The 26,689-nt window shown below is 40.0% G+C and overlaps 2 protein-coding genes across 2 annotated transcripts in view; both read right to left on the bottom strand.

Annotated features, from left to right (window-relative positions):
- Positions 1–8,299: 8,299 nt before the first annotated feature.
- Positions 8,300–9,930, bottom strand: LOC138632626 (somatostatin-1A-like). Its single transcript, XM_069718345.1, has 2 exons — positions 9,702–9,930; positions 8,300–9,305 (listed from the first exon to the last, which is right to left on the bottom strand). The coding sequence occupies exons 1-2, from the start codon at positions 9,840–9,842 to the stop codon at positions 9,111–9,113; spliced, it is 336 nt and encodes a 111-aa protein (XP_069574446.1). The 5' UTR covers positions 9,843–9,930; the 3' UTR covers positions 8,300–9,110.
- Positions 9,931–12,811: 2,881 nt separating this feature from the next.
- The window catches only part of LOC138632638 (collagen alpha-1(IV) chain-like), a 22,940-nt gene continuing 9,062 nt past the window's right edge, over positions 12,812–26,689 (bottom strand). Inside the window, exons 16-49 of the mRNA XM_069718365.1 lie at positions 26,539–26,580; positions 26,262–26,346; positions 25,692–25,874; positions 25,203–25,292; positions 24,937–25,020; positions 24,738–24,808; positions 24,463–24,651; positions 24,138–24,309; positions 23,931–24,020; positions 23,644–23,751; positions 23,413–23,507; positions 21,873–22,023; positions 21,635–21,745; positions 21,253–21,417; positions 20,891–20,977; positions 20,571–20,708; positions 20,190–20,288; positions 19,995–20,090; positions 18,961–19,097; positions 18,698–18,824; positions 18,505–18,585; positions 18,167–18,265; positions 17,989–18,036; positions 17,283–17,465; positions 16,744–16,874; positions 16,327–16,399; positions 15,969–16,043; positions 15,658–15,783; positions 15,093–15,188; positions 14,505–14,714; positions 14,199–14,376; positions 13,415–13,529; positions 13,141–13,313; positions 12,812–12,890 (exon numbers count right to left, since the gene is read on the bottom strand). Coding sequence (XP_069574466.1) covers positions 12,812–12,890; positions 13,141–13,313; positions 13,415–13,529; positions 14,199–14,376; positions 14,505–14,714; positions 15,093–15,188; positions 15,658–15,783; positions 15,969–16,043; positions 16,327–16,399; positions 16,744–16,874; positions 17,283–17,465; positions 17,989–18,036; positions 18,167–18,265; positions 18,505–18,585; positions 18,698–18,824; positions 18,961–19,097; positions 19,995–20,090; positions 20,190–20,288; positions 20,571–20,708; positions 20,891–20,977; positions 21,253–21,417; positions 21,635–21,745; positions 21,873–22,023; positions 23,413–23,507; positions 23,644–23,751; positions 23,931–24,020; positions 24,138–24,309; positions 24,463–24,651; positions 24,738–24,808; positions 24,937–25,020; positions 25,203–25,292; positions 25,692–25,874; positions 26,262–26,346; positions 26,539–26,580 — 3,987 coding nt within the window. The remainder of the gene's footprint in view (positions 12,891–13,140; positions 13,314–13,414; positions 13,530–14,198; positions 14,377–14,504; positions 14,715–15,092; positions 15,189–15,657; positions 15,784–15,968; positions 16,044–16,326; positions 16,400–16,743; positions 16,875–17,282; positions 17,466–17,988; positions 18,037–18,166; positions 18,266–18,504; positions 18,586–18,697; positions 18,825–18,960; positions 19,098–19,994; positions 20,091–20,189; positions 20,289–20,570; positions 20,709–20,890; positions 20,978–21,252; positions 21,418–21,634; positions 21,746–21,872; positions 22,024–23,412; positions 23,508–23,643; positions 23,752–23,930; positions 24,021–24,137; positions 24,310–24,462; positions 24,652–24,737; positions 24,809–24,936; positions 25,021–25,202; positions 25,293–25,691; positions 25,875–26,261; positions 26,347–26,538; positions 26,581–26,689) is intronic.

Raw genomic sequence — 26,689 nt, 5'->3', positions numbered from 1 at the left:
TCAACCTACGCCGTGATTGATTCAATGTGTTGTTGATCATGGCTGATTGTACCTATTTTTGCTGTTGTTGTAATGTAATGTCACTCTTTGCAGCAACAAGAGAAGCAGCAGAATAAGCAGACAAACTAAATCCATCAACATGGGTTTTTATGTGCTTCAAATTCACAAAATCCAATCCGTTCCCTCTATCATTCTCCAGGAGTGATTTATCTTCTCACTAGCCCCTAAATCCGATGTGTCATTTTGGGATGGCGCTCCTTCGCCCTTAATTCTCCCGTTGTCATGGAAACAGACCTTCCGTGCCGTCTGCAAGGAGAATGAGGAGGAGGAAGAGGAGGAGGAGGAGGATGATGAAGGTTCCCCTGACTTTCAGGATGTGGCTTCTATTCTCTCCTGCATGATGGCTGCAGCACAGAGCAGCAGGCTATTTTGTTCTCTTCTATTTTGGTGTTTCCTTCAGTTGCAGTAAACGGCTGAGAAGAGCTCAGGCCTGTAACCTGGGGGACAAGATGTATTCACAATGAAAAAGAGATCAAGAGACAAAAATAGAACGAAAGATAGAGAGAAGTTGAAGGCAAAAAAAAAAACTACAGCTCTCTCCATCTCCAGCATTCAAATGAGAATGTTATTTATTTTATTTTTTTTCCCTCAAAACTGCTGTAATTCACTCAAAACACACCAAATATGTTTTGTTTTTTTCATGCACTTCTTGCCGTTTGTGATTTCTCTACTGTTATTTATTGTTCATTTGTATTCACTTTAGAGCATTCGTTATCACGAAGAAAGCTTCGGCTTAATTGAAAACTCAGAAAAAAAGTCCACAGCTGTGCTCGTGGTTCCAAGAGGTTGTACTTACGCCCAGCAGTGCTTCAGTTAAGTGCTGATGCTTTTAGCTTATTCTTAGCATGTATCGTGCTTACCATGCTCACTATCTTAGTTTACCATGGTAGTATGCTAGCCGATAGTGACTTGCACTGAACACAAAATACAGCAGAGGCTGAATGCCAAGTTTTACAAGTATTGGATGAATTAAAATTTTGACCAGATGATGGAGCAAGATAAAAAGTCAAGGGCTTACCAAAGTTATTACATTTTATCCTGAGGGAGACATACATTGACGTCAGAACCAAATTTCAAAGTAATCCAATAGTTGTTGAAAAAGCATGTGTGACCTGATTATGGAATAGACAGATATCATCTAACATGTGTCCCAAATAAATGGGATAGTAAGGGGCTACTTAACTTACTGGCCAAACTGCAGCTTCTGCCACCTCTGGTGGCTGTAGTAAGTATTATTGCAGGAGCACTCAGGTGACAACTTTTAGCCAGGAGACCATTGTTTGTCCTTGTGTTAGTGTTGATTTATTTTATGTTAAGGTATGTAAGTCCCGAAACATTTTTAAGGAATGTGATGTTTGTATTGGCTTTGACTGCGTCACAATATTAATCATGCTTTTACTATTGTTACTGTCATCCCTGGTACTGTCCAATGTTCATAGAAAGACTGCTCCTGTTGCGCGCAAACGGAGTGAAGCACCATGATGCGCAAGGAGCCGTGGGAAGCAATTACCTTTGTGAGTAAGTTACGTTACTTAAAATCAAAATCAGCACCTGGGTGACCTAGGTGTCAAACACAGCGAGCAGGGGAGGTGGAGGGGAGGAACGATTTTTTACTCATTGTACTTTTCTTCGGTCTCAGACGTTTCGCCCCTTATGAAAGGAAATGCCAATCACAACGCGTCGCTCGGCTCCTACTTCATTGCAGTAGCTTCCAGAAGCATTTTAAGAGTCTCTGTTGCTAATTTATTGAGTTTGACGCAACATTTGATGTGTGCTGTCTGCTCAAGTCCATGGTGAAATCACAAATGAGCACGAACCACTGCTCACAAAAACATTCAGGTTTAACTTGGAACACTTAATCACAAAGGTTTAAATCACTTGAGAAAAAACATCTCAATAGAATGTGTTGTCCTGATCATGGCCTCTACCTTTCAAGTTAATTTTCACTATGGGCAAAAACAAGTCAAGGTCAAATATTTTAGACATCTGTGAGAGTTCGTCCAAAGCAGCCTCATCTGTTTGGATACACATTGGAAGGCCAAGAGGAGTGAACAGCTTGAAGGCTGCTCCTTTCAAGCTGACCTCTACTCCTTTTACACAACAGGTCTTCCACCGTCTTCCCTCCTTTCCTCTTGTGTGGAAGAGGCCACCTTCAACACATAATCCTACAAACTAGGGCAAGAACATATAAAATAATAAAATGAAAATGACTGAACGGTCGCATTTATATCACTTTTAAACTTTTGTCCAAACAAGGCCACAACAACCTCCAAATATGATTTGTGAGGTTAAGCTAGACAATGCAAAGGTTGCACAGGATACATGCCTCAAAACAATTTTGTTTTCAAAGACAAATATCTGATCGAACAGCCAGGAATCATTTTAGCCAACAAACTGGCCTCTGCCCAAAGCTTCACAGCAAAAGGGGCATACAGGATAACCGAGGGAACAAAATGTTGAGGAAACGGTTGGTTGATCTTGTCAGCAAACATTTCTTAATCTCTCCACAAGACAAAACAAATGCACATTACGAGGTATGTTAACAGTATGTCAGTAAAGACAACAGTTGGTTGGACATTGACGCAGAGCAAACATAATGAATTTATATTGCAGAGGTAATTTTCTGTCTTTGGTTGTGTTAAGTGTATGTTTACTGATTAAATGGTTATTTTGGCCCTTATACTGTTTTCCGTTTCAACAGAATTGGAACATTTCCATTATGTGCCAGCAGGATGGCAATGTTGGACCTCAGCAATATGATCCATGTTGTGATTCAATACAATTTATCTAGCAACAGTGCTAGCATTTGAGTTGGCATGTACATATGGATGTAGCTTCTGGAAAGTGAAGCCATATACTCAAGTGCCATAAAGTGCAATACCACTCAGTGCCCCTGGGGGCTGGCTCCAAAGGCCTCTGGTGTCATACACTAAATTCACTTGTTCTAATTAGTTTTTTCGAGGCCCATCTGAAAATAATCGGATAATAATTGAGATATTAGGCCTCAAAAAGCCTGCTTTAATTGACATGCCTGGAGGTCAGGTTTCCAGGAGGTGGGTGGTTCCTTGGTTTTCCATTTAGATCATTTCAAATCCGCTACTCACTCCTCAGTTCCTCCAAATATTCAAGATATTTCACTGAAAACAAACCTAAACATGTCAGTTTTAAACTTCTCCATCCATGATACCCATCAGAACACTATTTTCAAAAATTAAGAAAGTACAAAATATAGCCTATACCAATTGCTCTTTCTGCAGACTTAGTGAAACAACCCAACACTGTTTTTTTTTTAACAGTCCTTATGCATTGCAAAATTTCATATAAATTCTATAAAATATATATATATATATATTTTTTTATAAATTAAATGTTACAATATATACAAACTATTCCACACTCCACAAACCCCAAAGCCCTAACTGCTCTTAATATATCAAACTCTTTAATTCTTTGAACTGCTGAGCTCCTTTTTTTTTTTTTTCCTTCTTCTTCCAAATATGGTCACTTCTGGCTCCAAAAAACACAAAGATGGAAACGGCTGAAAACAGCAGTTCAAAGTGGCAAGGTAGGTTGCCATTTGGTTCTCTGTACGGCTTCCCTGTATCCACTCCGGCAAGCTGTTCTTTTATCTACATTTCTGCTATGAACGTGAGTTTTAAGTCAAGTGTTTGAAACTCTGGTGAGTTGAAAGCACGGTTTCTTTCTGCGAGTCTCTAGCCAGCCATAGTGAGGAGAGACCCTATTGTTGTTGAAGTTGGGAGTAATGGGAATGTTGTGCAGTGTTTCTAACGTACTTTGGTGCATATTGTGTGATTATATCGATGTTCTTTAAGGAACTCTTGTGCCGATAGGTAATTAATGCTCATCGATAAGCTAATCGCGGGCTTCTGTCACTGGTATGGAACAGCTGATAGCGTGGCGAAGCATTAAAGGTGTATTACGCGCAGTCTGTTGACATTAAAGCCATTTAGTTTCAGTGCGGTTAACGGACTAATGGTTGCAGTGAAACTGATTTTGCTTGATGAAATGTTCATGTTATGAAAGTTGGCTGTGATAATTCGATTCAAATTCAATGTTAGGGTAGAATATATTAAAGTTAGGAAGTGGAAAAAAAAAAGATAGATATTTTTTCGGTGCTAAAATACTAAATGTTTGCGTGTCTATGGTAATTCATTTTAAAGCAAAAATATCAATCTTGTCTCTAAGATATGGTAATTCATTTCATTGTTATTGAAGTGTATCATTTTAGTTATACATTATGAGATCAAGAAAGAAGTTAATGAGGTCACATTTTAGAAAGAGAACAGAGTAATTTATTATTGCTCTATTTGTGTAGGTTTTTTTTTTTTGGAACCGCCAGATATAATCTGGAGGATTCCTTGATGGTGAGCTCAGCCCAGTGAGACAGTGGGTGGTCATCGGATATCGGCTCTGTCGACGGAAGACGTCTGAGCAGCTAGATTCATTCATACAGACACCAGGTGAGAACACAAACACACTTTTAACTCTACCCGAGTAGAAGTGGTCATTGTAATTGTACATCCAATGCACACTGAAGGACAAAGAACTGAACAGTTTGCTTTAGGGCAATACAATTGTCTGCTGTTCAACGCATCAACTCCTCCTGTGAGTTACATAAGGCATACCACCCCTCAAACCGAGATACATGTGAGTGTCTCTATTATTATCATTGTTAGGGATGAGAGGCGCTACACGTGGTACTACATATTTTCATTCTCTCCTCTTTTGTCTCAAACCATCTGTGCTAACGTGGCAGAAGTGTTCTTGTATTTTAAAGGTCACAGCTGGTGCAGTTTACAACTTCTGATTTAAAAAAAAAAAAATCGCTTTTACAGGATTACACTAAATTACCTTTCAGAAGTTACATTTTATTTGTAACCAGTCGCTGCTTTCAAATTATATATGTTCTTTGTGCTGAGTATAAAACCTTAAAAGGAACGTTTTTTTTTTTTTTTTTTTTGTGGCTGTCCAGTCAATGTGGATGGTAAGTGTAGTCAATTAAAGAAATACATTTCTTTGCTAGTATATTTACAGAGAATGCAAATTTTGTTCTGCTTGCTGAGCGGTGCTGGCAGTGCCTACATATACCAGGATGTATTGTGTATTTTCACTTCACTCTTAATATTTTTTTATGCTCTTGTGAAAAACTTTAGGATTTTGTGCATAAAGGTCTCTGCAAATACATTTTTCGTACTTACTTAAAGGATGTATTGCGCAGAAGCCTCTGTCTCCTAACCCCCAAATCTTTCTAAATCCCAGTTCCCTTTACCAAGTCTCTCCCCTTTATAGCACCAACTCAACATAAATACAATAAGCAGCGAGATGATACTGTTTGCAGAGAGTAAAACGCAGGAAAGAAGGCAGTTCTTCCTCAGGAAGCACTAGTGCTGATCATATACTGTAGCATTAGCAGCTATCGTAAACACATACTATACAACTTGTTGAGACAGTCGCTTGTCCAATGTTGTCGTGTATCACCACCCTAGCTCACTTTGTTGGCCAAATTAGAACATGTGACATAAATATTGACGGTGATAATCTGCCATCTTGATCCTGCTGGTTTTAGTCGTCTTTTACAATTTATAGTCAGTATCCTAAAGAAGGTCTCCAGCACACCTATTTCCAAGTGAGGAAAACTTTAATACACGTTCACATTCGTTGGTGTCACGACAACCTCCAACAGAGACCGCCCGTGCTGAAATTCATTTCAGCAGAATGATACAGCTTCTGTTGGCATCGGAGGGAAATTAGAGCAAAGTCACCAGCAGTCGCTGTTTGCTTTCAGCAGTCAGTCTCTGGTAGGTCCCCATTGGCCATATTCTCTTGCACGGCTAATGCAGCCACAGTTGAGCCTCACTCTGCTGCGTGTCTTTGGCTGTAGACTCTGACTCAAAACAAATGCAACTGAATGCCCCGACTCAGCCAAAACACTGATATTTATTTTTGTCCATAACATCTGCACTGATGTTTTGTTGCCATTTTTGCTGTTGGAAACATAGCAAGTTGCAATTAAAGTGAAAAGAACGAGACTTTGTTTTTGAGTATCATCTAGGGCAGGGGTGTCAAACTCATTTTAGTTAAGGGGCCACATACGGCCCACTTTGATCTCAAGTGGGCCAGACCAGTAAAATCATAGCATAATAACGCATACATAACGACAATATTTCTCTATGTTTAAATCATTGGTGAAGGTTTTTGGATGATAAACCCTATTTTAAGGTCTTTCTACAATAAACTAGAAACATAAAGAGCAAAAACTCTGACATCAGCCCACTGTTTATCTGCCTGGGCTCTCCTCTGCAGATTCCCTAGCAGCGAGCGCTTCTTCCTCCGGAGCAGACGTCGCATCTACGCTGTTTTTGAAGCAATTACTGGATCGATTAAAACGATTACAAAACGTTTGTACTCATAAACCTCCATATTCTCATAGAAATGCAATTTATGTCTTTCTGTAATTTTCACACTTACCAAAGTCATCCGGCGGGCCGAGCTGGACCCCCGGCGGGCCGGATCCGGCTGTATGTTTTACACCCCTGATCTAGGGCATCCCCCTTGGCTACAAGACAGATAAATTAGCCATTAGTTCTTTCTTGCTCCCAGCCACGTCACTGTAAACGTCAAATCACCGTGATGATGTTGGTAGAACAACAGATTTTGTAGCTGCATCCCAAGATACACACTGAAGATTAACAACAACTGGTGTTGTTTTTCACACTGTATCCATAACTTGGATCGGTAAAGACGGGGTGGAAAATTGGCGACTTGGTCACTTGGTTTTAATACTAACTACCAAATGAAGTATTTGACTACAATAAATGCAAAGGTTTTGCATTTATCTCGGTCAACAATAGAGATATCTATTTATGGCCTCTGCAGTTATTTATACAAGCATGTACATGAGTTTGTTTATCTTTTCAGACTCATGAGTGCGCAGAAAACACTCGCCCTCCGTCTCCACCACTTTGTGTCCTTTTTGATATGTGCCGGTTCCTCTGGGACGCCACTTGTTTCTCTTTTTTCATGCTCCCAGCGAGAGAATGAGGGAACTCCTACTCAGAAGTGGGACGTTCAGTTCTGCTCATTAAAAATAATTGGTCTGTGTTCAATTAAGGCTCGGTGATGCCCCTTTGATCTCGCTGGCTCAGAATTTTTTATCTGATTGCCCAAGAGTGATAATAAATGTTTGAATGAAATGAGCTGTGATGGTTAAAACGACTGAATTCAATCTTCAGTTCTCTGCTGCACCACCTTGTGAGACAGTCCGCTGTCCTTAAAACAGATCACTTTACCTTTTCGCTGTCTTGCTTTCTCTGTGATTTGCTGCCTTTTGCTTCTCCTGTTTGCAGATAAGTACTGTTAGGTGTACTGTAAGCAAACATGCTCACTGAAACGAGAGGCATAAGACGCATAAAAGTTCAGGCACACTGTACACGTGCACCCACGCACATTATAAACCCACTCACCCTGCCGCCCACCCACACACACTTTGTACTTCTTACTCTCACACTCTCTATTACTTTATCGAAGGAGCTCTGCAGCATGAGCATGTTAATGTGCTGGCAGTAGTTCCTGTTACAGAGAAGCAGTTCTGTTGAATCCCAATAGCCTGGGGACAGAAAGGACACTAAGCCAAGCTTCGACTGCTGTTATGCTCTAACACTGTTACTTTAATAATTTTCTCACTCATCCCCTTACTCATCGTCTTTGCGTCCCTCTTCCCCCCCATTCCTCTGCTTTCTCACTTTCCTAATCTCTATTCCCTGTTCACCCCTCTATCCAATTTGATACATCTCCTCAATCGAGCCTTAATTTTCAACACGCTGCATCTATTCTAGTTTTCTCTAATCTCTGTATCCTACAGTTTCCTTTACCTGTCAGCGCTTAATACATTTATGTAATTCTCACAAAATTTGGCTTAGTTTGACATGCCTGCATAATATATACACTTTGGAGATCTATGCATTTTTTTTTAACAGAAGGGCCTACGGCATATGCATTTCTGCTGAGCTACCTAAACGTGTGATCATCAGCATACTTTATGCACACACATGGTTATCAGGAAATATGCAAGAGCATATGTGAATTGCACACAGATACCACACTTTCGTATTATTGCAGATATCTTGCAGAACGTGACAGTTCTACATGTAGGTAAAAAGTACTGATATGCTTTTATTAATAGTAGAACAATTTTAGGAACATCAAAGACGATGAAAGGTTGTCTGTAAAACAAATGGTTTATTGCTTTGCTGGTTTAGTATGATGATCGCTGAGATACGTCAAACATACTGCAGACATTTATTACATTTAAAGTCTAAACAGATCTAACAAGAGAACAGCCTCCTCTGCTGGAGTGAAAACAATGTGGCAGAGGGAAAACCTCAAACAGAAGAGGGGAAATATAGAAATGAATACTTTGATGTGTTTGATGAATGAATGGATAAAAGTAATCTTGGCTGATTTACATTTTCACAGATGCACAATCAAATACAACACTTATTTCCTCAGGTCAGCTGAGCACAGTCGGCCATCAAAGAAGCCTGCTGAGTTTTTCAGCCCTCTGCAGGGCTCATTTAACTGCGTCTCTCTCAGAAGCAGGACAAATAGGGCTTTGCAGCAGCAGCATTTCCACGGTGACTGTTCATGTGCTGATAATTAAATATTCAGTGACAGACTGTCAGAGGTACTTTAAATAATGCAGGCCCACAAGATTGTTCAACTAAGTGCCAGAAGTAAAAGTGGCTGGCTAAACGGATATGAATGTTTGGTACGGGTTGGAATAGTTCCACTTCTCAGAAACAGCCAATACATTGAGATTTACCACATTACATCACGTAGTTTACTTTGAATATTGAAATAAGTTCTACTGACATTTAGCGAGCATGAACAACATGAAGTCCGTGTTTACTTTTAAGACTTTAAATTAGCAATGAATTAAAGAGTATGTCAAGAGAAGAATTGCCACTTGGCTGCAAAAAGAAACTTGAGTTATCCATTTCATGATGTATGGCACTTCAGGGAGAATGAAGTTAGCAGGAAGCCCAGGATTTCCAGAAGAAGACTGTGCATGCACCTCTGTGAGCCTTGGTTGCGAAGCCACTACCCACTCCTCGTCGTTTCTTCTCCCGATTCTCCATGTCTTCGGGTTCTTGGAGGATATTCCCATTTTCAGATTTGAAGAGTTTATAAATCAAGTCTAATGGGCTCTGTTTCTTCATTGATTCCTGTGGAAGAAAACATTAACATTATGTTAATTCTTAACATCTACTGACTGGTACATATTTGTAAATGTGGAATTTTACCTCAGTAAGTTTGTTGTCTCATGAAATTGAAAAACCTGGCAAACTCTAAATCAGTTTATTGTCCAGCATGTTAAAGAATGTTGCATTTGTTGTTCGAAAAAGGAAAAGCAAGCAATCTCTAACCTGCAATTCTATGGCGGTGCAACTTGAAGGATAATAAAATGACTAGAAATCCGAGGCGTACAAATTTTAGATGACATGCAGTGTAATAGTAGCTGGGAGTAGGGGCCTGGTTTCAACCGCTGAGAGGAAGGATGGGATTTTGTGTTCCTCAAAACATACATGGGAAGGGTAAGAAGGAAAATAACGATATCTTACCTTCTTTTCTTGCAATTTGTTGAGCCATGACAATGAATCTTGCTGAAGCTGCAGGTTTTCAAATTCTTGCTCGATCTCTGTATTTTCCGCAATGCACAATGCAAAACACACGAGTACCAAAGTGCACAAGATTTGGGCCATCTTAGGTTCGACAATCGTCCCCTTTTTTCCACTTGTAGAAAGTAATTTTCTTGGTAAGACAACACGACATCTACTTCTGATGTGCACCTTGTGTGTACAACACTGAGACATCTGTTTTATAAGTACTACTTAAGCCCAAAAAAGGGAGGAGGAGAGTGCAGTTTATCTGCGTCAAGACATCCTCAATTTTCTGTTTGCCCCCGTCAGCGCACTGCAGCATGTACTCTGTAATTTACAGCAGTCATTAGCAGTGAGACAGAAGGTCTAAATAAGGAAGTTTTAAGCCTTCTGGTTCTACTTGGTGACATCATATACATACACCCACTGTGACTGGATCAGGGTGACCTTCACTTCAATTAGTGGTATAATTTGTTCAAAGGAGGCATCTTCAAAGAAAACCTCTGTCAATTATTAAGTGTTACGTGCACCCATATAAAATAATTAATTCATGATACTCACATGGACGAAACAATGATTTAATTAACTATGCTGTGCCGTAAATTCGAATCCACAGCGGAGCAGAAACATTGAGATATCCAGAGGCCATAAAGGTCAGCGTACCCTTTGTTGCACCCCGGTAAGCTCATTCTGTGAATCACTCTAATGAGATTTCTGCTCTGTTTAACTTTACAGTTCTACTGCATCTCAATTAAGTTGTGTTTTTCCCAGGTTGTAATGATTTTGTCATGGCACATGCTTTAAATATGCAGTTCCATGACGTGGAGTGAAAAAAAGCCCTCTTGTTGAAATGTTTAGCAGGCAGGTGTATGTTATTAGACTAAAGTAGTTTTTATTTGGATAAATTCTGTTAAAAGTAAAGACAAAGTGGGTGAAAATATTTTGTATGAATTCTGTTTGAAAGGAAAATAGATGAACATATACTCTCAACAAAGTTTTCCCCAAATGATAAGATGCTCACGCAAAACCTCTAACAGATATTGATCACTCAAAGGAAAGTATAATCCTCATCATCCATATCCGAAATCTTCTTTTTCTTTACATTTTCTTATGTACTGACATTTCAACTTGAATCTAACCTGTAAAGATATGAGCAGATGCCATTTCAGTCTGTGTGAGGCGTGTGGATGAAAGTAAAAGAATATGTCCTCCAAATGGGAGATGACCTTGAAGTGCATCAACCTTTCAACAAATCGCCATTCTAACCCAATTATAGAGGTGTAGAGGCTTGATAGAGCTGCCTCAACAATTAGTAAGTGCACTATCGGGAGCAGAATAATCCTGTTAAGAAGGCTACAGAGAGCACTTTACAGCAAGAGTGTTTCTATCCACGCTGACAACTGTCTGCACCAGGCCATGTAAGACTTGTCTAATTCAAGGTGGCATTCAGGGAGTGTGTGTTTTTTATAGCAGGACGTTCAGATGTGTTGGAATTAGAGTTTCGATAAGAAGAGATCCTGATCCAAAATACAAAAAAAAAATAATTAAATAGTCAGTTTGATACTTCATCCCAGGTTTTTAATTCTCACAAGAAACAGCTCTTCTTCGGCTGTTACTTGTGTTAGCTAGGTTTCTTACATAACCATATGAGGCTGTCTGTTATTTCTGACTCTGCGCAATCAATATCTTGGAATATCAGTGAACCGAAAAGCAGCAGCGTTTTGAACACACTGTTGTTTAGGTAATATGTTTGTGCCTTTTTGCCTCCATGGACTTTGCATTTGTTGATCACAGTGACAGATATGGGTGAGTGAGCTTGAATGACGGCTCCTTGGGGGCATATTGCTCCAGTGATAGTTTTCTGAGTGAATAGTGGAGAGAAATAAGATGTTGAAATACACAAGAGGATGGAAAGTCATGTCAGAAATTCATGTAGGCTACTGCGTTTATAATTTTTTTTTGTTTTTTGATTTAGGCTTCTTTCACACAATTGTTCACACTTGGACTCGGGATAAATTAACATACCATGAAAATATTAATTATTTTTCTTTATTTGTTTTCATGTTAATACAAAATACACATAGAGATGCAATGTAAAAAAAAAATGATAATAATAATTTTATAATATTTCCTAAGATCCAAATATGCTGAAGCTGCAGAGACAGCTCCATTTTGATTGCAGTGCTTTCTCCCCACAGTACATTTAGAAATGGATTGGAGTTGGAGGCAGTATGAGTCATAAAGTTTAATCTTTTCCATGCACCATTTAACATGCTGAAATTCAAAGAAATTCTTTTCGAGCTGGGCAACAAATTACTCCATATTTTTGACAATCCCAAAGCAAGTGCGTCACATTTACAACATGCAGATGTCAGAGGAACATGAATTTCATTAATTGTTACCTAATATTTTTGAAGTCTTTCACTGACTGGACTGCACTCGGAATGAAGTACTAAATGACACAATGGGTTAATCATTTTTCAGTAGTCTGGCTGTCGTTTGCACATATCAGGACATTGCATAAAAAAGTAAACCCACCATTTTAGTGTTTTGAGGGAAATTCCAATATGGGCAGCATAGGTGTTTTGCTCTTATCAATTATTAAAGTTTGGGTTTGTCTTGGTCACAGATGCCTTGTTTTCAACATGTCACTGGGTTGTTTTAATAATACCAGTAACATGATAGAAACAGCAGAAACCAAAAAGTGTTTGTGAAAAAGGAGAATGTAGTTGAAACAAGTAAAATGCTAATCTCTCTGTCATCTTTAGTATTCACACGATTCTACCTTTTATCCCTATTAGCTGCTACTAATAAGTGTACGACTGGAATAATTAGACACTTGTGGCACACTATGGTTGTAGGATATAATGGCTTTGTGTAATATACAACCACCATCAAGGATGATGGCCGTTTGGTTGAAGACTCTTAAACATGACATGGTTAGACCCGTTTGAAAAAGAATTGATACACCACGCACTATACAGTACGGCTTTATCTCACATTTCTCACATTATTTATCTTATAAAGGACAATGAAAAATTGTCTCCTTGACTGTCAAGTATGCCAAGTTGCTATAGTTTTCTGCAGACGTGACAACGGCTGATGACATTTTGAAGAGAAGGTCCCTTTACTGTCTGAGGAACTGGTTTACTGTAGGGGGAAAAAAAAACACACACGGGTGCAATGTTATGAAGGTAACAATAATAAATAAATAAATCCAAACCAAATTTGGGCTTCGGGCTGTATACTGGCTTGGTAAAAAGTAACATGTTAAAGTGATTCATGAGCAGTAAGTTACCAAATAATATGGTGCAATACAGAAGATATACTTCTGAGATTTGATTCAAACTATGGAGTGGAGACATCCACCACTGCCTAGACAGAAACGTGCACAGTTTACCTGAACATGTTGTTCGGGTCCAGAGAGGCCAGCCAGTAGCTATAGGAATCAGGGTAGTAGTTACACGTCCCCCTGCCGTGACACTCAATAAAGGGCACTCGGTGGAAATTTTCCAGACATGAGCCAGGAGAAACCAGAGGCTGAGAGGAACCTTCTGCTCCTGCACCCGTTTGCTAGAACAGGTGAAGATTAAAGTAGAAAAAACAGCTTGGGAAATGGCACATGACAATATCAAGGGATTTAGTAGAAAAAAAGAAAACAAAAGTCTATTTACCATGACAAATGAGTACCCAGTCCACAGAGATTCCCAGCCACTGGGACATTCTGGTATCCGAGTTGTCTGGCTGTGGATGGCTAGAACATTGGAGGTGGTTTCACACACTGAACACCTAAACCATAAATGCAAACAGACACCCTTATTAATGTTCCAAATGCAGGAGTGAAAGGGAACATTTTCTGCTCAAGTAAATCAGAATCAATTTTACTTTTCAATTACCAAAAAACCTTTATTCCAAGACCCCACCCTGAGCCCCATGCCACCGCTACACACAGAGGAAGAGTGAGATGCCAAAAAAAATCTGGCTCAACAAATGCCATTACACTTTGAAAACCCTCGCCGTCGCCTGTCTGTAACTATCATCTGGCCGGTGTTTGCGCTGGATGTCTGACATCAAACTTTGTCTGGTGACAAAGCTAGCCACTGGTACTCTCAAATGACTGTTTATTGGCTTGTAGACGTATGATATACCAGTTTTAGCTGTCAGAGTTTGCATAGCAAGCCATTTTCGTTTATTAATTTTGATGGAGTTCAACAGAACTTTTTGACTGCTGTCGAATTGTTTTCGGTGCCGCCACCAACTGGCGGAAGTAATGCATTACTACTTGGAGCCGGTAGAAACGGGGGAAATATGACAAGATTATAGTTTCATAAAATATTAGATGTTTTTTTTTTTTTTTTTTTTTCTAATGACTATTTAAAAAGTGGACAATCATGACCCATCCCTAGAAGATACAGTAATCTGTATATAAATGTGTGTGCGCGCACACTGTGGTCCCACCTGCTAATGTAAGAGGCTAGCTTTTCCCCTGTGATGGCAACCATGTTGACAGGCATTGGCGTGTCAGTGGACAACCAGTATGAGTAGTCATTGCGAGAAGCATAGCGGCAGGTACTTTCTGTGTCACAGAACAGGAAGGGCATGGTGGAGAAACGAGGGAGACAGCTCCCCATGGTGCCTGAGAGACAGTGTGAAATGTTGGCAAAGTGTCAGATGATGACCTAAGCAAAGACAGACTTTTTTTTTTACATTTATGATGCAGAATAGTCACATCATTTCTTGTTATGAAGGTTTCCATGCTCTTACCAAGGTCCTGACCATGAGCTCTCTCATTTCCATTGATGAATACAAAGGAGTATCCAGAGTAGATGTGGCTGGTCCCAAAAGGGCAGTCAGGGACATGGATGCTCTGACTGTGCTTGATGATCAGGAAACCATCAACATAATCTGAAACGGTCCTGCCGGGCAAACCTGGAGGACCCTTTTGGCCTGGGTTTCCAGGTCTGCCCTCTGGGCCTGCAGATTAAAGAACAACATGTAGAGTGAAATACCAAGTGATATCGTGTGGGCAATTTTGTTGAAGGAATTTTTTGGGGAAGGGGCGGGGGATGTTCCACAGTCTTTGTCACTGTTAACTTGAGCTGTTGGACCGACTGTTCGACTATGTACTGGCAGGAAACGTCTCTAAATACCTTGCAGGCGTGCCATCCACATAATGTAATACCCAACAAAGCTGAGGGTCATGTTGCAGATAGCTGAACTCGGACTTGAGAGAACCTGGATTATTTCAGGTTTTGAACCATGATGTGACAATAGGAATTTGCTCAGAGAAACATTAGAAAGAACACGCAAATACACATTTTAACCTACACACATGAACGCACTTGAACACACCTGTCAGTCCCGCGCTTCCTTTGTCTCCTTTATGGCCAGTAAATCCGGGCTGGCCAGGTGGGCTGAAACCAGGTGTTCCTTTGACACCTGTTGGGCCTGAGACAGAAAATGAAATGTTCAGTGTCACAGTGGTAATTGGTGAAATTGGCATACATTTTCAAAGAAACAAAAAATATTTGAACATAAAGGGATATGTAACATATCAAGGTAGGTAGGTAGGTAGGTAGGTAGGTATATACTTTATTAATCCCCGAGGGGAAATTTTTTCGCCACAACAGCATACATACAGGAGCAATAATAGAAACAATAGAATAAAATAATAATAGAATAGAATAATATAATAGAAAAGCAATAAAATAACACGAGAGAAAGAAAAAAACAAAAACAACTCCGAGCAAAGAGCAACACAATATTTCTGACAATAAATGCCCATTTATTAGTGGCAAGGTATCTAACTGGCTAAATTCAGTGCAGTATTATTGGCATTGCTTTAAATAATATGGCAAGAACTAAAACATACTAGCCTTCTAAAATCAGTTTGCAGAGATAAGATAAAAATCTGAACCTGGAGGGCCTGATGGTCCCGATGGACCCGGGTCCCCTTTTGGTCCTCGGTGGCCTGGTGGACCAGGTGGGCCAGGAGGTCCTGGTTCAACAATCCACTTGGTAATTCCTGGTTGACCTTTCAAGCCTGTAGGTATACAGCAGGACAAGTTAGAGAGCTACTTTCCAAAGTATATAATACCTGTGGTCCAAGGCTAATATTCTGCAATGTCTGGATTAGAATCAGTAAAATGTCAATCGTGTGTTATGTGTTCAAATATAAAAAAAAAGTGAAATATTTGTAATTCCCAGTAAGACAGACTTTTGCCATACCTGGATGTCCTGGGACACCAGGAGGACCAGGAGGACCAGGCGGGCCTGGGATGTATCCTGGGTCTCCTTTGTCACCTAAAACACAGTTCATAGAAAATTCCAAGGGAATTGGCTTGTCTTCACATTCTATTGCATAAATTGAGTTTATCGTCTATCAGAAAATAGTCAAATTAATCATCATGAATCCTCTTTTTTTTCTCTTCTCTAGTCTTTGTCCCCATTGCACATCATCTCTGTTGTGGAAACGTTAATCAGTTGTGGACTCTTACTCTTTTGTGGTAACAGATCATACTTTGTCTGGGGTAAGAATTCAAAGAGTGCATCTAATCTGTAGGCTAAAAATGAAATGATGGATTACCAGGCGGCCCTTGAAATCCAGGAGGACCAGAGTGACCTCTTGGCCCTGGGCCTCCAGGTCTGCCAATTGGACCCTGGGGAGGCAAATTATACAATGGAAGGTCAAAGATTAGACTTTACATATTGCACTGACAGTTTGAAGACTTGGAACTCTGTATAGCCATGACCAAAATATTAGAGGCTCAGTTTAATGTTCAGATGATTCCAAAGGAAAACCATGAAAGTGCTGTTGTTTTTTTTCTTTTTAGTTTGTGCTGCCAGCACACATTTTGTTATGTAAATTTTAAAACCTTGTCTTGAAAAGAAAATGACACCTTAGTGGAAAAAAAAGAGGCAAAAACAGTATATATCCAAAACACTGGACCTGCATCTCCTTTCTCCAGGCATTTGTCAAAATACCACCGCTATAATCACTTACAGGTGGTCCCCGAGGGCCTGGATCTCCTTGGGCCCCACTATAACCTGGACCTCCTGAAGGACCTGGGTCCCCTCTGTCTCCTTTTAACCCAGGCACTGTGGGACCCGGAGGGCCAGGTGGGCCTGGATAGCCTACAGTGAAATCAGACAGAGATTGGTAATAAAAGTTAAGAAAAACCAATGGACTGTACTACTTTAACATCAAAATGCATGTAGATTTTTATGAGCTAAGGTTAAAAACAAAGGCCTGATGATACAGATGTCTTTATAGTTGAGCATTTGTGGGCATAAAGGTAACTTGTCCGTATGGCGAGTGAATTATGTGAGAAAATATCCTTCAGACCTAAAACACCTTTGAATGCTATGCAGAAAAAAAGATACACGCCAACATCTGGTAATATCCAATTGCTAATTTTCCAAAGAGGGATTTCTTCATGAGCGCTTGGCATGCTAATGAGTCCTAAGATTGTAGACTTGAATTGCATGAATTACTTGCAGAAAATGGCTATACGAGTCCGTCCTCCAGTAATACATCCTCACCTCTGCTCCCGTGATTGCCAGGGTGGCCACGGTCTCCTTTAGAGCCAGGAACACATGCCCCTTCTCTTCCTGGTTGTCCTTTTGGACCTGATCTGCCAGGTGGACCTGGACGTCCTGTGTCCCCTATTGTTCCAGGACCACCGAAAATGGGCAGGCCAGGAGGACCAAGGTCTCCAGGATCACCTACAATACAGAGAGAGCAGTAAATACAAATTAGTAGTAAGGAATATGATTTTTTTTTTTTTTTTTGCATTGAGATTCACTGTAGTAACCCTGTAGTTTTGTAAGTAATAGTGTTTAAAACTCTTTATGAATTGTTTGATATTATGTACAAATCATCAGGGAATGAAATGCCTCCTTAAATATTAAATGTAATAATACTTACATGGGCAACATATGACACAATATCATGTCAAATGTTGAACCTGTTTCATTATCTGACTTGTAGTCAGTGGAGTATATTGCTTTTTAAGTAATTACAACATTTTGCGACATCAGAGGACTTCTTTCTGGACCGCTCCCAAGTTGAAGTAAAGCTTGTGCACCAAACTTAAGAAAGCAAGGCAAATTCTACTGGGTCCACTAAAATCCCCCAAAAACATCCAAATGAAGCTCGAATATACAAATAAATGAAAATGTCAAATAAAAAAAGAACTGCAAAAAGGTACTGCTCTGCAAAGGATAATGTCGTTGAACTGTGACTCACCGTTGGGACCTGGTTCACCGGGCCTCCCAGGCATCCCTTTTAAATTGACTACAGGGAAAAGAAACAAGGATAGGTGAGTTTTTACTGCAGCCATAACTTTGAGGGTACCATTAGCTGTGACAGAGATCTCTGCTCTGCATAAAACCATAGAGGACTTTACATGCAGGATTTGTCTTACTTGTGTCCCCCTTCTCCCCTCGTGGCCCGGGGAACCCATCACGGCCCTGGTCGCCTTTAGGACCTGGACCACCACCGACACCTGACTGGCCCCGGTCACCTGAGGCAAACGAATATAAAAAAAAATGGAAGGTAAGTAAAAAAAAGTTCAATTTGAATTGAATATAATGTATTAATGAAAAGTACTACCTGACCAATTCAAACCTTTCCTACAGTACCACAGCAGGTTACATTTTAAAATGTATTTTTTTAGTTTTTTTTACTGATTTGGTTATTTATTTATTGATTTTTGTTCTGTTTTGTTATTTTCCTATCTAGTAGAGGACAAAAGGGCTTTGCCTGGCTGTCCATTAGGTCCTGGTGGTCCTTTTCTTCCTGGAGGGCCATCTAAACCTTTTGGCCCTTGATAGCCTGGCGGACCTGGAATGGCAGGATGGGGATAGGAGTTCAGTGGATAGGTAAAGAAAGTGTGAAACAAAAGAACCTACAATCCATCATAAACGGCCTAATTTTCATGATCAGTGGCAGTAACCATTTTCTCCTCTAGATCCTGGGTTTCCTTTGTCTCCATGATATCCTGGTGGACCTGCTGGCCCCGCAAAACCAGGTTCTCCCTTCTGACCCTTCCTCACAAAATTACTTTCTGAACCTTTTTCCCCCTAAGGACAGGGATAAACATAAAGAGTGAGAGTGAGTGAGAGAGCAAAATAGTCATTTCAAATTTTAGACATTTTCTAGATTGGACTCTGTTTTTCTGCATCAGTTACAAAGACTTTTTAGATCAGTCATGACTACCTTTTGTCCTACTCGTCCAGGTGATCCATATCCATAGTATGGCTCGCCAGTAACTCCTTTATAACCAGGTGAACCTGGAGAACCATTGGAACCTGGCCCTCCAGGATATCCTGGATCTCCTTGTATTCCCTTGTACCCTGGAAAGATCAAACCGAACAGTTATTTTCTTCTAAACTTTGCCTACGGAGGTGTAAATGAAACATGACCAACAGTTGAGGGGATCGGTTTTGATGAGGATCATAGTTTGACTAACGGAAAAATGCAGAGAAAAGTCATGTGACAGCTCTTGTTTATTTTGCATTCATTTGGAAGCATCATACAGTTTTCTCCTTTATATGAAAATTATGCAGTGAAAGTAAAATTTACTGCTTAATATAATTGATTAAATGTTTTTTTTTTTTTTCTTCAAAACTAAATGTTAGTGTGAGTGTCAGTCGGCCGGTTTCAGTTGTAAGATGCTCCGTCCCACTAACATTAATATGTTGGTGATGGGGTAGTATTAACAAAATACATCTCTTTTGACTTGCAATACTAATTATAAAATGCAGATGCTTGCCTTTTGGGAATCTCAACTACAAGATAACTCTAGTATGTGCAAACTGTACACTGTCCAGGTGCTGCACTATGCCCTCATGGTTGAGTTCCACCTTTTTTGTCCCATCAACTTAACGTTATAAACGGAAGTTATTACAAATGTTTTTATTCATGACATTTGTAAATGGATTCAGCATTATACAAGGTAATACTCACGATTCTTGCGTATACTATTTCTATCACTAATTTGAGCCGAGACGACTTAACCTCAAATTTAAGGTGAGACAAACTTTCCCGTTTGAAAACATCATTCTAGTATTAAAGAAAACCAAACAAAATTTGAACGAACATCACTTTGCACAGTAAAGGTCAAATATCCGAGAGAACGATGGCCAACATTTTTTTTTTTAAGTTGATAGGAACTTTAACTTGTAACATTAGCGTTAATTTGTATGTAATCAATAAGTGTGTATGGCCCTTAACTAAAATGTAAGCCTTACCTGGAGGGCCAATAAATCCTGGGTCTCCTGGCTCTCCTTGAGGTCCTGGAATTCCTATAACCCCTAATCCATCAAAACCTGGATCACCTTGGGGACCTGGGAATATATAGACACACGGCAGAAATGCAGTTTAGAAAAAGATTTCAGCCAAAATACTGACAAATGAATCGCTATGAATGTGAAATTCATTTTAACCCTTTGGTCCGGGACGCCCTGATCCCCCATTGTGTCCTCTCTCCCCTTTCAGTCCAGTTCTTCCAGTATCTCCATTGGGACCAGGTAGACCAGGTTGACCTGACATAATACAGTTAAATTTAGAATGCTCTCTCCGTAATACAGGCGAAGCTACGCAGTTTAGCATACAGTACGTCTCTGGCAATGCTCTGTCTAAGAAAAATTGTATGTGCACTTAAAGAACAGAAGAGAAAAGGTCTCAAGTCTATTTATTTCAACTAACAAATTTTACAAAAGCAAATTCTCCAAAAACACTTCAATTATATTTTGTGAAACATCTCAATCTCACAGTTGGTTGTAAATTATTATTATTATTATTATTTTTTAATGAACAGACTTTACCTGGTTGGCCACGGTCTCCTTGTTCCCCAGTTATGTTCGAAGGTGGTAATTGAACCCCGGGAGGACCTGTCAAGCCTGGGACCCCATCAATTCCTGGGGAACCCGGGAAACCCCTGGCTCCATCTCGGCCAGGGTCACCTTTAAACAGTCATAAGGGCTTTAGATTCACCACTGCTGTGAATCACACATACAACCACAATGAACTTCCATATTGTTTCAGTTCTGGCATGAGACTTTGTGGCTTTGTTAATTTATGTATATTTAATACATGTGTGTAATAGATAGCTCTAAAGTTGATTGTGTTTGCATCTTTGTGTTACCTATTTGACCCGGTGGTCCTATAATGCCAGGTGGTCCTTCTGGTCCATGTCCTGTTATTCCATCTGGTCCAGGGTCTCCTCTCGGTCCTAACAAAACCCAACTGGATTGCTCAAAGACAAACTTTAACATTGTATAATTACAAAGGCTGTAGCCTAAGTTCTCATAAAAGTGTTGTATCATTTTTTTTTTAAAGTAAAAAGTGATGTTTTCTGATAAGACATTTTGTTGTCATTGACACAGTTAAGGTGGTGAATACTGATAAGTAAAATGTGAAAACATCGACTTCATGTCTATCACATATTGAAGAATTTAAACATCATTAAATGCGAGTTTTGGCCTGTCGGAGAAAAGAATATCACACCTGGTTGACCAGGCAGTCCAATTTCTCCCCTTTTCCCTTTTTGTCCTGCAAGCCCTTGTGGACCTTGGACTGATGGCCCCAGAAAACCGGGATCACCAGGAGGGCCAGGACGACCGAACCCAGGCAAACCTGCATTTCCCTTCTCCCCAGGCAAACCGTTAGGACCTGGGAAAAGTGAGATCGAGACAAAATCAAGGTGGAAAGCAGAGGAAATGAGTGAAAAATGTGCATGTATACTTTTTTTTTACAAATTATTTTACATTTGTTCAGCTGTATTGGGTTACTGGGATGATACGTAACGGATAGAGGATAACGTTTCCCTTTCCTTTATATTTCACCAGCTGACAATAAAGTACATCACATGACTTCAGTGTAAACTGACCTGTATGTCCTGGATAACCATTTGGTCCTGGTGGTCCTGCTGGTCCAGGTAAAGGAACTTTACAGTCTTTGCCGCCTGGCTCTCCTGGAATACCTACAGAACCTTTTCTTCCTGCAGGGAACATCAAATAATGAAGAATAAATTATGTTTTTATGCACATGTCTGATTCAACCATTCAATATTATCGAATTGTCTTATCTGTCTAAGGGGTACAGTTTTCTATTTAGTGTACGATAACCTTTTTCTCCTGGATATCCAGGATTGCCTCTTGATCTTTGCTCCCCAGGTGGGCCAGGGATCCCACCATCACCTGCTGGACCTGGAGCTCCATCTTCCCCGGGACGTCCTGGGGGGCCTGGAGGGCCAAGGTATCCTGGACCACCATCACCCTGGTAATAAAAAAAATATACAGTGCATTATTTATATGTTTACATTCCCACATGTCATTGTATGTCCAGTAGGACATTATATAGCAACAATTAAGGCTAACTGTTAAGACTTCTGACTTTAAAATACATAGACACATTGAAATCTGTTGTGAGACCGCTAGTAGCTTCCTGTGGTACTGAAACAGCTGTTTGTTTCTTTGGAAGAACTCTTCTTATTGTACACTGAATTCAATTTATTCCGTCTGTCAACTTTCATTATGCTTTTATAAACCATTTGTGCAGGCAAAAAGTGCTTCAAAGACACAAAATCTACCAATTAAATGGACGCTCCATACTTAGTAATATCTTTAGTGATGACTTTATTGTGCACATAAAAAGTTGAATCAGTAATCATTACATTGTTAAAAGTCCCACTTTCTGCTTGGCTTCTTAATCAAAATTTTGAAATACACTTATTGCTTCTTTTTTTTTTTTTTTTTTTTTTTTTTTTGTGCCAAGAGTTCAATGGAACTATTAATACCACTGTGGGATAAATACAAAGCCACAGGCAGCATCACTTAATGTGCTCACCAGTGTCTCAACAGCTCACTTAACATGTTTTTGTGTCTTTAAGATGTACAAAAAAAGTGTAAAAACAACATGTTGTGGTTTTATGGTCTCATTTTTGGCAAATCCTGATCATGTTTTGCTCAAGATAACATCTTATTCTGGATATTATCTGCTGGTAAAGAACATATTGATGGAGATGATCGACAATTATATATAGGTCAGAAATCTGGACACTGTATTGACCATGTAAATAGAGATACGGACCAGGTTTCTCATGTTCAATATAAGTCATATCCTGCATTCAAAACCAGGATACGATTTTGGCTTCTCCTGGTTGTCAGGCAACCTCACGATGATTACAAAACTCAGGAGAATTAGTGTGCTTTGGAAGTGCTGGTAGTCAGATTTTGTTACCTCTGGACAGATACAGGCAAGCTGTTTCCCCCATTTTTAGTCTTTAAGCTAAATAGTTGCTGACAGTAGCACCATATTTGCACATGGAGTGAGTGTTAATAATCATATCCTTTGTTTCTAGAGAAGAAAGCAGAAAAGTCTATTTCTCAAAATGATGATCCAATGCTATCAGATTCATTTTTCACTGTCTAATTTAACACCACAAACCGATTACACCATATCAGGAACACATTTTTCCTGTTTTTCAACTACATTCAGTATACATAGTGCAAAACCGTCATAGTCTGAATTACAATGGATGCATTCGGTTTTACCTTTTATTTAGCTTTCATGTAATGGCCAATATCGTGCTACAATGTACATATAAGGATATCTAGTACTGTATAGTGAACAATCAATCTAATAAATATTGTCTATGCTTCTGACCTTCAGTCCTGTACGACCAGGAACGCCTCGTGGACCCGGCCGACCAGGCGAGCCATGTCCTGGAGAGCCTGGGTCACCTGGCTGCCCCTTAGCACCTAAACAATACGAATAAAGTAGTAGAAAAAAATAATGATACATTTACAATACAGTAATACTAATAATTGACCTTGTGATCTGGGAAACTGGAATCTGTTATTTACAATGTGTTTTGCTTAACCTCAATTGTATTACCTTTCGGTCCTGGGATTCCAGGCCTTCCGGGAGTTGACATGTCACCGCTTTCTCCTTTCTGTCCTGGAAAACCTGTTCTTCCTGGGCTTCCTGGTCCCCCTTGATAACCTGAATGTTGGATAGTAAGTATGAGAGATGTTTCCTTTTCCTATTATATGGTCATTTAAAGACCATACATCAACACATACATGCATACTGTGTGTATATACGTACATAACTGAGCACACATACATGCATCCACATCCTTTGCCTATTAATCATTCCACCAAACATACAGCCACGCTTACCTGGGCTTCCATGTGAGCCTGGCTGACCCTTTAATCCTCGTGGTCCAGGAAGTCCTTTGATGATGATGAGACCAGATTCCCCTTTTTGGCCTACACATGAAGGAGAAAAACGGTCAACGGCAAGGCATGGCTGTCAGTCTGTCTAAATGCGTGTTTATATATCAATGTATTCTATTAAACTGCATATTGCTCCATGTGTTTCTTCACCTGGAATTCCAGGCTGTCCTGGAAAGCCAGGAATCCCATCATCTCCTTTATTTCCTGGAAGCCCAGCAGGTCCGTATCCCACTGGCCCAGGGTAGCCAACCGGTCCCGTTCTGCCTAAAGGCCCCGGTGGACCTGGGGGACCACGGTCTCCCTTCGTATCAGGGCCGGGATACTAGAAAGTGGACAGAGATTTTGTTCCGGCTATGACTGAAACTACTTACATTGAGGGCTCTTGCACATGGCATGACATTTAAGAAATGTGAAGCATCAAATGTGACACCTAATGGCAAAAAATAGCATGTTAAGTCTGTCAAAAACATCTCACCGAATCCCCTGGAGGTCCTTGATTGCCTTTTCGACCTGATAATCCAGGAGGCCCAGGGTGACCATCTGCACCAGGCCTGCCAGAATATCCTGGGTCTCCTTTTACTCCTTTTACCCCACGACTCCTGTCAGAATACAAGTCTCCCTTTTGTCCTGTAGGGCCTGGAAATCCAGTTTCACCAATGGGACCCTATGGAGGACATCTGTTTACAAGTGTTTGTAACAAAACAAACAAAAAGATACAGAAAACCCCGCTTTTAAGGTAGACTTTCTTACAGGTCCTCCAGGTGATCCTCTAGGTCCTGGGTAGCCTGGATCACCTTTTTCGCCTGGTCCTTGATTATTACCTGAGTGACAGACAAATGTCCATATTTCAGTTTTATACCACTACTACCACTAAAAGTGAATGTGGAATTTGATAAACTAAATCAGACAGAGTTCAATCTGCGTGTTTTCATGCAGTGAATGGTTTTACCAGGAGGGCCAGGTGGTCCGTGGGGACCCGGTGGTCCTGGAAGTCCAGGTGAACTACACTCATAACAAGGCTCCCCCTTTTCTCCTGTCGAATGGATGGATATTGCACTTTTTTTTTTTAGTCCAATTTTGGTCACTAAATATTACATTTAAATATCAAAAGACTTCCAGAAACCTTTAGCAACAACTGCACATAATCTACCAGTATTGGTAGAATGTGAAATTAGTTAATTGCTATTTATTTATGAACAGCATTTAATTACCCACCTTTCTTTCCAAATATCCCATCATATCCCATAGGTCCAGGCAGACCCTCCACTCCCTTCATTCCTGGGAGACCCTTGGTAATATTGACGTCTAAGAGCAATACAATAACAGTTAATTAGTTTCCCAATGTTTTCGGTGCTTTTCCGTTGTTACCTGAGAAATCCAACTTATCGGCTCATGACTGACTGATCAGAATTGTGCCTACCAAAAAAAAAAATTAAACCATTGTATCCAACCTAAATTACTGATGTCAGTTTGTGCCATGCTGGCTCATTTGTTAAATATATAAAGCCTTGTAAAAAAAAAAAAAAAAAAAATTCTCCCGAACATTTACAATAAAAGACGGAGATCATTGAAAACCTAGATGATGGAGGAAGAGAGTTATTGCTTCTTTTTTTTTTAAATTTAAAAAAAAAAAAAAAAAAATTATAGGTGAGATTCCATACGGCTGTTTTGGTATTCAGATGAGGCTATAATATTTTCACATACTTCTGTCTTCAGGGGGTCCAGGAGGGCCCTGATCCCCAGTGGGCCCCTGATCACCATGATCCCCATCTAGACCCGGTAGTCCTCTATAAATATCCCCAGGGTCACCACTGTCCCCTTTAGGGCCTGGAAATCCAGTGGGACCACGTGGCCCTGGCACATAAGACCCAGTCCCAGATCCATAACCTGTGCAAGGTAAAGTGAAAGACTGTGACCAAGATCATGTATATAGTGAAACCAACAGTCATACCTTTGTATACTGTAACTTTGAGATAAACGTTTAAAACATCTTAGTGATAGGTAGATACGAGAGATAAATAAGATGAAAATAGCTTCATTGCACACCTGGGAGTCCAACAGGTCCAGGATCTCCCACAGGACCTGAGAAAATAAAAGTAGCTTCTGTTGTTTCTGTATGTGCCTGCTGCAGGAAAGTAATTGCTGTTTTATTCAACCGTACTCCCATACAATTTGCTAGAAATACATTTTCGTAGGCACCGACTTTGCTGTTTGCTGCACTAATTCATTTGTCTCTTATTTCACTCTTTCTCATAGAACATCGTGTTCATCTACCTTGAGGACCAGCGAGCCCAGGTGTGCCCGGAGGTCCAGGATCTCCCATGTATCCTTTAAAGGGGTCAATCACAGGCCCATATATCTGTAAACAACACCACAAGAGGTGTGTTGGAAGAATAGGAATAGCTGGATTCATTTGTACTTTTATCATCAGCACATGCTCTGAAACTTTCAAAATGGATCTCTCCTTTGGCTTGTAAAAATCACAGTGAAAATACCAGCAAAAAAAATGACCAAATAAGGATTACAAAGCGAAAAGTTGAAATAAACTCACATCTCCAGGCGGTCCAGGGGGACCCCTATTTCCCTTTTCACCCTAAATATTGGAGTACACAAATGAAGCATCATACAAAGCTTTATTAACCCACCAACATTTACATTTTTTTTTTTTTTAAAGTAATGTAAAGTGAGAGATTATAACCAAT

The sequence above is a fragment of the Brachyistius frenatus genome, unplaced genomic scaffold (genome assembly GCF_029030835.1).
Source record: "Brachyistius frenatus isolate BFR_SWC_R1_liver_20210118 unplaced genomic scaffold, ASM2903083v1 Contig_190, whole genome shotgun sequence".
Lineage (NCBI taxonomy): Eukaryota > Metazoa > Chordata > Actinopteri > Embiotocidae > Brachyistius > Brachyistius frenatus.
Note: the sequence above shows the minus strand (reverse complement) of the source record. Positions and strands in the feature narration are given on the sequence as shown.